At 41.9% G+C, this 13567-nt stretch overlaps 1 protein-coding gene across 1 annotated transcript in view; it reads left to right on the top strand.

The window, feature by feature from the left end:
- LOC143148383 (uncharacterized) overlaps positions 1–13567 on the top strand; it is a 132463-nt gene that overhangs the window by 36263 nt on the left and 82633 nt on the right. The window contains exon 5 of the mRNA XM_076314686.1: positions 8770–9054. Coding sequence (XP_076170801.1) covers positions 8770–9054 — 285 coding nt within the window. The remainder of the gene's footprint in view (positions 1–8769; positions 9055–13567) is intronic.

Here is a 13567-nt window from a genome sequence, read left to right as displayed (position 1 = left end):
TCGAATGCACCGACTTCTCGTACGAACGACTTCTCTCAATTTCGAAACGCGGACCGAATTTATTCGATGGACCGTCCGTGTCGTTGGCAGGTACGTCAACCCCGTTTTTATGATCGCGCGCGTTCCCCGCGTATTCTTCGCGTTCAGCGCGCGAAACTTTCCAGCTACTCCTCTCGGCTACGACTCGATCGTTGCTGAATTTTCCCTCCGTGTCTCTCGACTTAAAATTTTCACCGTCGGTCGCGTTCCTTCCATTTGTTCCCCGAATTGATCGCTCGGTGCTGTCCGTTGCATCGACGAAGACGTCGAGTTGCTCGAGCGCGTCTTGCAAACTTGTCGTCGTCTCCACGTCGTCGTTCGAGGCTCTGTACGAAAAATTCTCCACCGAATCGTCCATCTTTGCTATTTCGATTCGTTCCTGGATCGTAGCTGCTCGCGTTGCTCGTGAATCCTCGATGCAATTCGTCACGCGCGTCGTGGACCGTTCACGCGCATCTTCGACGAACGCTGAAATCGAATTTTTTAGGGAGTTAATTTTTAATTTTCAATTGGAACGCATTAAGAGAAAGAAGATCGAACGAACGTGGTTCGATTGTCCAGATTCTCGATTATCCGCGTTAATATCGTCCCTAGTGATTCCGGAGTTCGTTATTCATAGTTTGATGTAATTAAAAACTTTGTAAAGGTTGCCTGTTTCGGTATACAATGTATTTAAAAACCTATATTTTTCGATACTGTCGATATAATTTGTAACTTAAATTTACTACGAGAGTAATATAGTTCTGGTAGTTTAATTACATTCGCTTATCCTTTATAAAATGTGGGAATAATTAACGGTAAGTACAGGGATCCGCGAAAGTTGCAAATCAAATTGAACAAAATTATTTCACCCTTTAGGTACAGTTGGTACATATCGATTAAGAAATAATTTACGACAAAAGTGTGGGGCATGGGAAGCTCTGCTGTAAATATCATCTGGGAAAAAATTAGCTTCAGCTATACACATTCTTAACGTAAGTAAGTTCTCTGACTAGTTAGAAAATAAACATTTTTCCGAAAAGAATGATGGTGAGTCTGCAAAATTGTTTTATCGAACAATGTATGAATTTACACAGTTGAATGAACGAAGGGAGTAACAATTAATGCATAATTTTAAATCAAATTTTAAAACGGTCAATTTAATGTTACGGTTAGTGTTAAAAACACGAGCGTATTCATTTGAAATTCCGTTACCAAAATGGCGCTACGTTTACCTCTAATTTTACAATCTCGTCCCTTCGTCTACGAATTCTACGGGTCGAAACATACGGGGAAAGGGGGTAGAAAAATTCGACAGTGTGGATCGGAGCGATACAATCGATTAAATTCAATTACGAGGTAGCTACGCGTGCGAACGGGCTTACGTGACAAAATCGACGTAATTACACTTGTTCTCGACAGCGGTCTTCGCCAAAAATTGATTTCCTCGGGGTTTCCGATCCGTCGGGAGTACCTTCGAGCCCTTTGTCCTCGATTTCTTCGCCCGGGGGTTGGTTGGCTCGCGCGTCGGTGATCGCCGCGAAACGCTCGACGAGATCAGAAACGTCAGTATCGAAATGAGACAGTGACAGATCAGAAAGAACACCAAATCATCCCGTTCCAGAAACTCCAACGTTTGCATGGTAATGGAGTCGTGAAAGTGTTCCACGACCGATACCTTACGAGAATTTTCCCATAATTGCCTCAGCAAAGCGTTCGATTCACCGATCGCTGCGCCACGATTAATTCTTTCTCGCCGAAGAAACCTCGATTTCGCATTTTTTTTTTTTTCTTTTTTTCTCGCGTCTCTTTAGACTCGCATAGGTTACTCGCGAAGAGAACGAAATTTCCGCGGTGCGAGATATCGATTCGTGGATGTTTCCCTCGGTTATCTTCCGTTCGCGATGTCTTTGTCGTGCATCGTTTCGTATATTGCGATCTGACATTTGTTTCTCGATTTTCGAAATTAGTTACCGAGAAATATATATTAGTAATTATATACTTATTAATTATAACTTAGCAATTATAACATAATATATATTAGTAATTATAACTTATTAAAATTATTAAGACTCGATCAGTGTCGTTCAGCGAGCAAATCGTTCCTCGATACAACCGACCGAGAAGAAGAAACGAGTGATAAAAAAGGATGTCGAATTTCATCCAATCTGAACCCAACCATAAATTACCTTTGTTTCTTTTTTGTCGTGTCGATCGATCGGTTGGATTTGTCGCTGTACAATGGCGTTCGGTTAGAACGTAGCCTTTGGAGGACCGAATACGCTGTCTCTGTTACGAATTAACGTAATTGAGCGTTGAAAACCGAAGCACGCTCGCGCGAAAAACTCGTTACCATGGCGGTGTAACGGGCCCGAATTTAGTCCCTGGAAAGCTTCCTTTACCACTTATTCGAAGTAATTTTTTTCATTTAAAAAATTTGCTACAATTACCTCGAAAGCTTCGACCGAAACAAAAAGCAAAAGAGCGTGTTTTTCGGTCGTTAAAAGAAAGTGTTTCCAAATTCGTCCCTTTGATTCACAACGGGGAAAAAGGCTCGTGTAATTTTAATACTATTCACTTTTTATCTATCGAAAGAATTCTTTGTCCGTTAAAATTATATTTGTATGTATCGAATCGTGGATTTGTACAACGAGCGTGTAAATATTTGTCTACCCAGTACGTACATTTAACTCGCGTTTCTCTCCCGCTCGAAAATCGATTGCCCGGTAAAAGGAAAAGAAATTAAGTACGGAGCCATTTTTTGCGTATTATTTATTAAGTTAGAAGCGGTAGGAGAAATGGAAGCAATGCACTGTACGTCGGTAAATATGAACGGTGAAACTACGTATGTACCTTGGATGCTGAAATACGACTGCAAACATTAAGAAATAATATAGCGTGAATAATAACTACCAGCCAGACGGTTCGAACGTAACTTCAACATTTCGGAGGCTAGAGCGTAACTAATTTCAGACTCGGTGTACGGAGCGAGGGAGTATCGTTGGGGTAAGAAATCATCGGGGGTGGAAGGTTGACTGTTAAGAAATTGGAAATGGAAAATTCCAGAAACTGAACGCGTTTCGAGTGTCCCGCAGGTGGCGATTTATGGTACGGCTTGCGTCGAAGTCCAGGGCCCGTGGGTCGTGTTTTAACGATATTTTACAGACAATAGCCGTACACCGGCATTCTTTCAGTCGTTACTTTCCTTTCGGTACAGTCGAAAGAATTATTATCTCGTCGTCGCCCCTCTAGCTCGGAAAAAGTTATTTTTTCCTGGGGTTGTATCCTCTCAGGATTCTCCCAGGAGGAAATCGAACAACATTACCGGTATGTTTGGTAGCTGATTCGGAACCTAAGAGATCATATACACCACGTGTCCGGGGTTTTCGAGATAATCGTGATTTATTTTACTCGAGTGTAACGCAAAATGCGAGCCAAGAGCGAGTACTACCCTATTGCGAGTGGTGGCGTCGGAAAAGAAGTTACTACAATGCAGTGACAGCGATCGTTGAAACTTCAAGTAGATTTATGTTCACGGAAGGAAGATTCGTCGTTTGGAACACCTTCGAAAACATGAAATATAAAATACTATTTCTCCATTTTAATTAAGTACTCGTGGAATCTTTTTCTTTTAAATAAATCGAAAACGAGTGGAATGATACCCAGAGTGTATTATTTTACACGACTTGGCAAAAATGCTGGTGAATTTACTCAGTTTTCTTCTAAGATACCCTGTACACGAGAAGTATATTATTCGTTTGTTGCAAATCAATTTGAAACAACCACGATGATACGCGAAATGATTTTTATCATCTATATTAACTATCGTTCCTTTCAGAAAGTATTCAATTTTTCACACGAAGAGATTGCCAGTGCACGATTAGTTAATGCACCTGAACTCGCGATGCAACAGTCCTGCATCGTAAAGCACGCCGATTCGTCGATCGCAAAATCGTGCACAGACGGTTGAACTTCCGTGCGAATTATTTCCTCCGTCTCCGGTAATTTGCATAAACCACGACGCTTTCTGTGTCGTGCTCGCGAGGAAGAGGTTGAACGAGAAAGAGGGAAAGAGTGGGAGAAAATGATTGGGGACGATGGAAAAATCGAATAAACGAGGCTTGTAATTTTAAACGTTCGACCATCGTCCAGCAGCAATTAATTCCTTGGTACCGTGCCACACGGCTCTCTTTTTCTTTTTTTTTTTTTTCTTTTTTTCGACGAATATGGAAATAAATATTCAAACGCATGCAAATCAAACCCGTCGCGTTGTAACCTACAATCGGTGTTGTGACCCATCGTTTCTAACAGGAAACGTAATTTCGCGTTGGCTCCTGGAGGGGATTTACTCGAAAGAAATGGATCACGTTAACGAAAGGTATATTGTCGAAGGGAAAGTAAAATCCTCGAAGAAGATTAAGGGCCCTCGAATTTAAACGAATTCTCTTGGAAGAGTGTAGACCAAATTTTCGAACACCGAAACAAATCGATCGGATAATCGTCGCGTTTTACGGATATTTGCAAATTTATGTATACCTGCAATCACGGATTCAACTATAAATGTAAAAAAGGCTTCGAGGTTCGAAAAAAAATAAATAAATTGCAATGATACTGCTTTATTGTATCATTAGAGTACTTGATCGTAAGAAATTTATTCATAATTTCAGTAGCTACTTCCTTGTTGCGATAATTAAAATAACTTGGAAAATAAAGATAAACCTACTTCCATGTTGTAATAATTAAGATAATTTGTAAAGTGAAGGTAAACCTACTTCCATGTTGTAATAATTAAAATAATTTGGAAAGTAAAGATAAACCTACTTCCATGTTGCAATAATTAAAATAACTTGGAAAGTAAAGATTCACCTATACATCGATATCCTTGAAATGGTCAAATTAATCACTATTGATCACCTAGGGACCCTTCAACGACGAATATACTATAGAAATCAACCAATAGCCCAAGATGAAACCCACTTTTCGTTTAAAAATCCGTCATTTCTATAAATAACGATCTTTGGCCCGTTTTAACGATAAGCTGTTCATTGTTAAATATCGAGGAATGTCCATTCGGGAGTGTATAGCTTCTAGAGAACTTACAAGAAACGAGTCGGTCGATGATCGATGCTGGTATTCGAGACCAAAGAACCAGGTTTCGAAGGAGCACACCAGAGGACAACACGGGTCGAAGGATCCGTGACCAACGACATCCAAGTGGATGATTCACGGCTCGAGAATCGTTAACGTTAAATTTCTCGATCCGAAGATTGTTGCCTCTTAACGTCATCGACGTGGAATTTCTCCAATCGGTGAACATCGACTTTGGGTATTTTTTTTTTGGACTCAGTCGTGGTCGATACCCGTTTCTCGATTCTGGTGTCATCGATATTATACAGAGAAAGTCTAGAAAAGAATCGTGAACCAGCGAATTGAACGTTACGGCTGACCTTCGTAAAGGTAGAATTTCTTAAAAGCTTGAAACGCGAGTGTTGGTCGCGTTACCGTGAGAAGAACAGAGAAAGACGCACACGTTGTTGTAACAAAAGAACAAAGCGTTACTACGGTCTCACGGGTCTGGAAAATCCTCCCTTAAAGCCTGTGTCCGAACAAAATTTACTCGACGTCCATGTACTCTTTACTTATGGCACCGCATCGTCCTACACGGTACTGATCTTTCTTTCTCCGTACAATATCCGATCTCTCGATTTGGGAGTTCGGGATTTGGATGTCCCTGATATTGGAAACTTCCACCCAGGGAGTCGTTGAAATCGAGTTTCTCCATACAGAAGCCCCGAGTGTCGAGTCCCTAAACTACCAGAGTCATTGATATCGGTTCCTTTGCTACGACGTCATTGATACCGAACCTTCCAATTGGAACATCCTCGGTACAGGGTCCCTCTGATCAAAATCGTCGGCATTCGATCATTAGACTCTACCGCGATCTATACGCCATTCAACGAAGGGATCAGCGACAGTTATTAGCAATAAATTAGCTGTCGTCGATTGGTCGCACGAATATGGTTCTTTGGTTCAAAAGTCGTCGATGATACATCCTTCGACTCTAGAACAATCGGAACACCGTGCAATTTCAACGTTCGATACAAAACTCGAGTCTCTGGATCCACTGTAATCTCGATTCTCGCTGGTTTCTCATTGACGGTAAACACAACTCGGCTGAAAAACCATCGATGTTGATCCTTTAACTCTAAAACTGTAAAAACAATTGAAACGAGAACGTCCGTGGAACGATCGAGTGCCGTGACTCGCTAGGATCACAATCGACGAACACAATGTACGCGGGATCCCTTTTCATTCGTTTCTCGGCGACAACTATTTTGCAATGAAATAACGTACCGCCGATAGGACGACCGCGGGGCCACTCGTGCTGCTTTTGTATCGCTCGCGTTCAAAGTGATATCGAGTATCGCGCGCATCCTTTAATCTGCGCGCATCACGTACACGTGACGTTGACGATTCGAGGAGGCCCTCGAACGTCAAACGCATGCCCGTGCGGGCAGGACTCTCTAATGAAGTGTCCTGCCGGATCGAGGATCTCCGTTGCATATCGTTTGCTTGTTACCAGAGCAAACGCGGTTACACTCGCCGTATCTCTCGAACGAGCACACCGCGTCGAACGCTTTTAAAAACCGTGCCGGATGCTTCCTCGTAACTCACCGTGCCGAGTGTCGAGATTCCACGGTGCTCGTCTTCGCCCGCGTCGTAAGTCACACCCCGTAATGTGACGTTCATCCGCGCGATCCCCCCATAAATAAATCCCGTACCCGAACGTTTCACGCTCCGCGCGATCTCGAAGAGTCTCGCAACGCGTCGATGAATACGGAGAGATCCGCAACGACGCGAGACCTCGAATTAGGATCCGGCAAATAACGCGCCGAATCGTTTTCCATTCAACAGGGTTGTTACGGCGAAACTCTCGAGACAAATTGCACGTACACGCTGTCTACCGTAAGTGTTTACCCACTTGCAATGGAAATATACAAGTGTATCAGTTTTTAAGGGTTGAACACGGTTGGTACGTTCTATGGGTCTGTGCGAGGAGTGTCGTTCGCATAGACACTCCGGAGGAGGAAAAGTGTATATATACAGGGGTTGTTGAAAAGTCGATTGAAAGGTTACGACAAAAATACGATATTCGAAGAGAACGGGTAGTCGTAGCGATATTTGTATTTAGGTATGAACGTTTAAATACACAAAGTGAGAGTCTAGTAACCGAGTTGTAATGTGGATAGAAAAAAAATTGTAGAAACATTGTATATTGTTCGAAATGTTCTATCGTGTGGTGCAACTTCTTTCAAGGGTACATCGGTCCAATTGCAATGTGCAATTGCACTTGTTTTTAGAATGGAATTGTATAATTTTTGTTTGCGTCGTTCAATTCTTCGTGCAATTCTTCATAAAAGAGTATTAGGTATAACACGATGTTGTTGCGTTATACCCAATTTATACATGATTATAATCTATAACATGATTATAACATGATTATAAGTTAGTACTATAATATGTTGACAAAATTGACACTTTTCAAGGTATGAATGTTTTTCAAACTTCTCTAATAAACGTTCCAATGTTTCATCGTTTCATTTTAACTAATTTCTCGCTCTTCACACTTTTCGTTATATCCTTCGATTGCCGAGCGCACATATCGAAACGACTGCTTTTAATTCGCTATTGTACACCGAAACAAAAGGATACACGAAATACCTTGCAATTGCGCGTCTAAAAAGAACGTTCGTTCGTATTTTAAACGACCGTTCACGAGGCTTGTTTCTCGATACGATCGCTATTTAACCGGCTTTTAAACTGCATACGTTGAATTTTCGTGCAAACTTTATCGTTCCCGCTCAATGCCAGAGTGTATTATTCGTTATCGACTCGCGCCGCTGCAACCGGGACGCTAACTCCACGACCAAGTCTGGACACTCGGTAAATAAAAAAACAAAACGAATCGTTCAGAAACCGCGGAAACGAGATTCGCGACTAACCGAGGACACAAGGAGGCAAATAGAGCGCGATGCGTCACCAAGTCCGAGATAAGACTTGGCGAAGAAGCCGAGGAATCGAAGTAACGCAAAACATCCCCGAATAGTAACGCGTAAATCAACCGACCGTTGTTCCTCGTCGAACGGTGGAGATGGGAGGGCGAATGGGGTGAAATAAAACAGAGAGAAAGAAAGAAAAACGATAACACTCTAAACGTAAATCACGGCGGAGGATCATCTTAGAAACTCCCGCGGAGCGAAGGACATCGCACCCAAGACCGGGCAAGGAGAAAAATGTTTCCTCGAGCGGCGACGACGACGACGACGACGATCCTCGCTGCGGAATCTTTCCCACGAATTCGCCGAAAACTCGCACGGAAACGAAGAAATGGAAAGATACCTCGAGCACGGAGAAGAAGCCGGCTTATTACTCGGAGAGGTGGGCCTCTTAGAAGCGCACAGCGAGGCGTATGAAAAATTTCATGCATACGAATCTACGAGTAAAATCGAGAGTAAAAAAACACCGACCGAGCTCTAGAGACACACTCCTCGCTTTCGGTGCGGAATTAAAACAGGAGGAGAATCGAACAGCGATAGCGAGAAAACGAGAGAGAGAGAGAGAGAGAGAGAAGGTACACGCGCGCGAGAGAGAGAAACTACGATCCCAAAAAAATTGTAAAAAAAAACCAAAAAAAACACACACAAACAGTATTGGCCCGATTACGAGAGCAACATCATTTCTGTCTTCCAGGCGGCGCCGAGACAGACGCGGTTCAGGCGATCTTGGCCAGATACCTACAGAGGCGTCTTCAGGGTTCTCAGCTGTCGACGCCGCCGCCGCCAGCGGTCCTCTTCAGTAGCAATAACCAAGCCAGAGCGAGGCAAGCCGCTCAAAGGACCACCGGCAATTCTCTACCGAGGAACGTCAGCGAGAAAGAGAGGCAGGAGCGGGTCGACGATTACGAAGATTACGAGGACGACCTTGAGGGCTTCGAGGATAGCGAGAGGAGCAGGACCAGATTCGATCTGTTTGCTGGTAAATCCTTGAGAGTGGTTCGCCTTCGGTCCGCCACGCTGGCTGATTTTTACGCTTGTGTACATACTTCTACCCGGGTTTTGGGCTCGCGGCTTCTAACCACTACTCCCCACCCCGCCTCGCTTCTTCGCGCGACCACCTACCACGACGTTGCTTACATCGTCACGCGATACGTCGACGCCGACGTCCAAGGAAACTGAACGCTTTCGAGGCGCTGTTTGCTTTTCGATGTAAACGCTTCGCGAGCTTTCACGATTATTGCCAACAACCGCGATGACAAACTCGTGAGTTCTTCTGTTTTTTTTTTTTACCGCTTTATTAACGTCTAAAGTCGACGCAAACATTGTCGTTTATTCAAATGTTGATTTTTTTCTTCTTTTTCGTTGGGAATCTGTGCGATTCTGGGACGATATTTGGGATCATAACTACGATCTTTGCGATGTGCCGAGTGCGAGTACACTTGGAGGTTAATTTGAATGGTAATTGGTGAAAATGGTGTCCGATGTTTCTGGTTACTCGAAGGTGTCCGGCAGGTTTGTGACTAAGGTTCTTGGATTCGTTTTGAAAAAAGATTCGGTACTTGACAAGTTGGCTGCCGTGAGACTCACCGGTGCCAACCGAACAGGGACGTTATAATTTATTCGCGTGATTCTTTTTTTCTGCGTTGGAATCTGTGCGAGTGAGATCTCGCGATTGAATTCAACGGTTTAACTATCGTTTGTAGTGTTGCGAGTGTGAATACACCTGAAGGTTAATCTGAATGGTAATTATGGAAAATTGTGTCTAGTGTCTCTGGTTCATCGAAGGTGTTTAGGTGGTGTGATGTTTACGGATAACCATCGACTTTGAGAAAAGACGATTCAGTACTCGACAAGTTGATCATGGTGTCCGACCCATCGAACCGCGTGACAAATCGATGGTTTACGTTATTACAATTTACGTATCAGCGAAATACTTGGAGCTTTGTCATTTCTTATGTCTAATATTTGTAGAGGTACCAAGGTGACTTTGAGTTTTCTAAATGACACCGTGTATGTTTTTAAAATTTATTCAATGTGACCTCGTTACTGGTCACTCAATTTGTCTTTTTTATCGACTGCAACGTAGCACTGAACGAATTATAAAATACTCGGTTAATTACGTTACGTATGGAATATTGTATCTGACAAATTACCGCCTCTGACCACGTTGCAAATACGGTCTTTATTGCGCAATATTTCTATATTAACGATAATAGCGTTGTCATCGTCATTTTGGAAATAAAAACGGCTCGATGATGCCTCTAATATAAACTGCACACCAGTTAATTTTCAGAGGTGAAGTGATCGGGAAATCGATCTTGGATTTTTTCGATTTCCACATTTAGTTGGTTCATTTGCGCACGATAATGAAATTTTATGAAAAATTGGTAGTTGTCGTTATTGAACACCTTCGCTCCATAATGAATCTCGCGAAGTCGATTAGCCACCCCGATTTGACCGCACCTTTTCTCATTGAGGTTATTCGAGGGAAAGAATCTGCGCTAACGAGCCGACGATAATTCACGGCTCGAGCAAAACATTCGTGACGAAATTGAACAAATTACCTGCGCAATGCTCAGATGCGATAAAAAATGTGATCGAAAACGTTCGTATTTGCAACGCAGCCAGAGACGGTCGTTTGGTTGATACAGTATTCCATAAATAACGCCGTTAACTGAATAAACGGTATACAAAAGAACAAGATAAATTTCGAGAGTTTTATTTAAAATTTATTACAAAAGACAGTTATTGCCTACATACATAACCCTGTATAACTTCTCGAGTAAGATTACAAATACGATGCATCGCCACTTGCATTGTTCAATAGACACAAGTTTGGCCGATATAATTTTCCACAAACAATGGTATTAATTGAACAAACGATACGCGAAAGGAGAGATAAATTTCAAAAGTTTCGTTTAAAAATTATTGCAAAGAATGTAGTGTGTATAATACTCGATACACGAAAGTTAAGGATGTATAATAATATACGATGTGATATATTCCCTAAAAAATACCATTAACCGAGTAAAGTTCACCAGGCAGGTAAAGAAATGATGGTAAACATCAAGAGTTGTATTTTAAAGTTATTACAAAACAAAACAGTGTACTTAGATGGTAAACATACTGTTCTTAAAAAATAGTTAATATACAATGTAAATAGGTGTAATATACGATGTGATATATTCCCTAAAAAGTACCATTAACCGAGTAAAGTTCACCAGGCAGGTAAAGAAACGATGGTAAACATCAAGAGTTGTATTTTAAAGTTATTACAAAACAAAACAGTGTACTTAGATGGTAAACATACTGTACTTAAGAAATAGTTACTAGTTAGCGAAACCCGACCGTATCTAAAATCCAGGTACGAAAACGTTGAGCCAACGTTTAGACATTCACCGCAATCACCCGCGGTACAATCCCCGAGCAACCTACAAGGTTTAACGTAATCCAGCATATTACGCCGTACATTCTCCTACCTTGCATCTGACTCGTGAAAACCGTGATCGTGAACGTCACTCGTGAACCTCCCCCGTTTAACCTCGCCCCACGCGGACCCAAGTTGCACGCCCGAAATGTACGCGCCGCTGTACGTTCGCGATTACCGCGGTTAATCCGGTTGCCTCGTTATTTAACCAACGTCCCTGTTGTCGAGCGTAAAATGCAAGACAGACGGATTATCGAGCGGGCCCGTGCGGCCGTAGCTAGGGGGGATAATCGAATAAAACGTCGACCAATCGGACCAGATCAAAGATAACGCGCGCGACTGATCGAACAGCGGATATACATCGAGGACGTTAATATTCCGTATACATCGTTCTGGACCCGTGCTCGTTAATGATGGGTTAAGGGTGTGTCCTTTTAGAGTCCTGATACCGTAGTGTGAGATATTTGTCGAACCATTTTGAAAAATTTCAGTAACTCGAGGACAAGGGCAAGTCGGTTAACTCTATTGCATTCTTCTGGTTTTTCTCGACCCATCGCGTCCTACTTGTTACATTTACAACGCAAATGGTTTCTGATGTGTACTGTTGACCTCATCTCGAGTACCGATTAATTTTAAAAGTGTAACAAGCTTTGTAAGCAATTGGAAGCGGTTTGAAGTTTCCCAATTTTCTTTCAAAAGACCATCTTTCCTTTTTGATCGTTTCCAGATGGAAGAGGGATTCTCGGAGGAATTCGACCCATGGGTACGAGTAGTAGAAGTTCTCGTCTTTAAAATGACCCTGCGAAGATTATTGTACGACTATTTTTCACAAAGTTACGGCAGTTCAAGGATTAATAGCGTTTCGGTCGTGTCCGGAAACTTTCGAGCGGTGGTGTATATTAGAGTAAATGTACCGTACAATTCTATTTTGTCGTCATTTTTCGACTACGATCGTTCCACGTCTCAAACAAAGTACCCGTTCCTTTGCAACGTATCCCAAGGTCACGATCATTGGAGTGTGGCCTCCCCTTTTCCAGGTAGTACAGGTTTAATCGACGCACTTTTTGCACGCTTAATTGACGCGGAGCCATACCCAACGCTTCCGACTGCTTCGACGGAAAGGATCCGGGTTAGGAATTTTTCTTTTTATTTCGTTCGTACTCGACGTTTCTTGTTCTTGTTTTCGACGAGTTCGAGGAGCGAAGAATCTCGAGGAGATAAAACACGCTATTGAATCGTTATTTTTTTTCCAATCCGACGACATCCGATGACAGAAACATTTTCAAGAAGGTATACTTGCGAAAGAGAAAATACAAAAAGGAGGTCGATTTTTTCAAAGTTCTAAAGTAGAATAGCTTCTTACGCGTGCACTATTGCAATTACCAACTTAGACCGTAGTTTTGAAAAGTACCCATCCAAGAAATAAAATTAAAAGAAACAATTTTTTTTTAATTTTACACTAGAATGCCCGCACTGCTGCTACTACAGCTCTATTCGTCACTCCTGTCAAATGTACATCCAAAAGATGAATTTATTCTTCAGAGAACAAAACTACAAAAAAAAGAAAATTTTAGAAAAATTACAAAGTAGAATACCTACCTAAGCTCGCGCTACTGTACTTACCAATATGTATTTTCAGTTCCCCTAGTTTAGTGTAAAAATCAACGTGCAATTGATGCGACAAAACGGGTAACTTTTAATTATTTTGACTATTAATTTTGTATAGAGTGATAACAAATTTTGAGTCGACCGAAAGAACGAAACTAGGACTCTCTTATTAGCGAAAGAAGAAACTACAATTATAACATTTAAGTTGCCTACGTAATAAAATATTATTCTTTGGACAATAGAAGCTATCATAGAAACGACTTTTATGGGTGACGCTAATAGTTCCTTAATGGTTTCCATTGAATTAGCGAATCTATATTTATAAATTCTATGGCTATTCAACAATAGAAGTCTTGAACGTCGTGAAAATTGTTTCTTCGATCGAATTTATCGAGCGACAATAAATAAGAAAAGAAACTTTATTTTCAGTTCCCCTAGTTTAGTACCATTTCACCCA

The sequence above is a fragment of the Ptiloglossa arizonensis genome, chromosome 6 (genome assembly GCF_051014685.1).
Source record: "Ptiloglossa arizonensis isolate GNS036 chromosome 6, iyPtiAriz1_principal, whole genome shotgun sequence".
NCBI classification, from domain to species: domain Eukaryota; kingdom Metazoa; phylum Arthropoda; class Insecta; order Hymenoptera; family Colletidae; genus Ptiloglossa; species Ptiloglossa arizonensis.
This window is presented reverse-complemented; position numbering and strand designations above follow the sequence as displayed.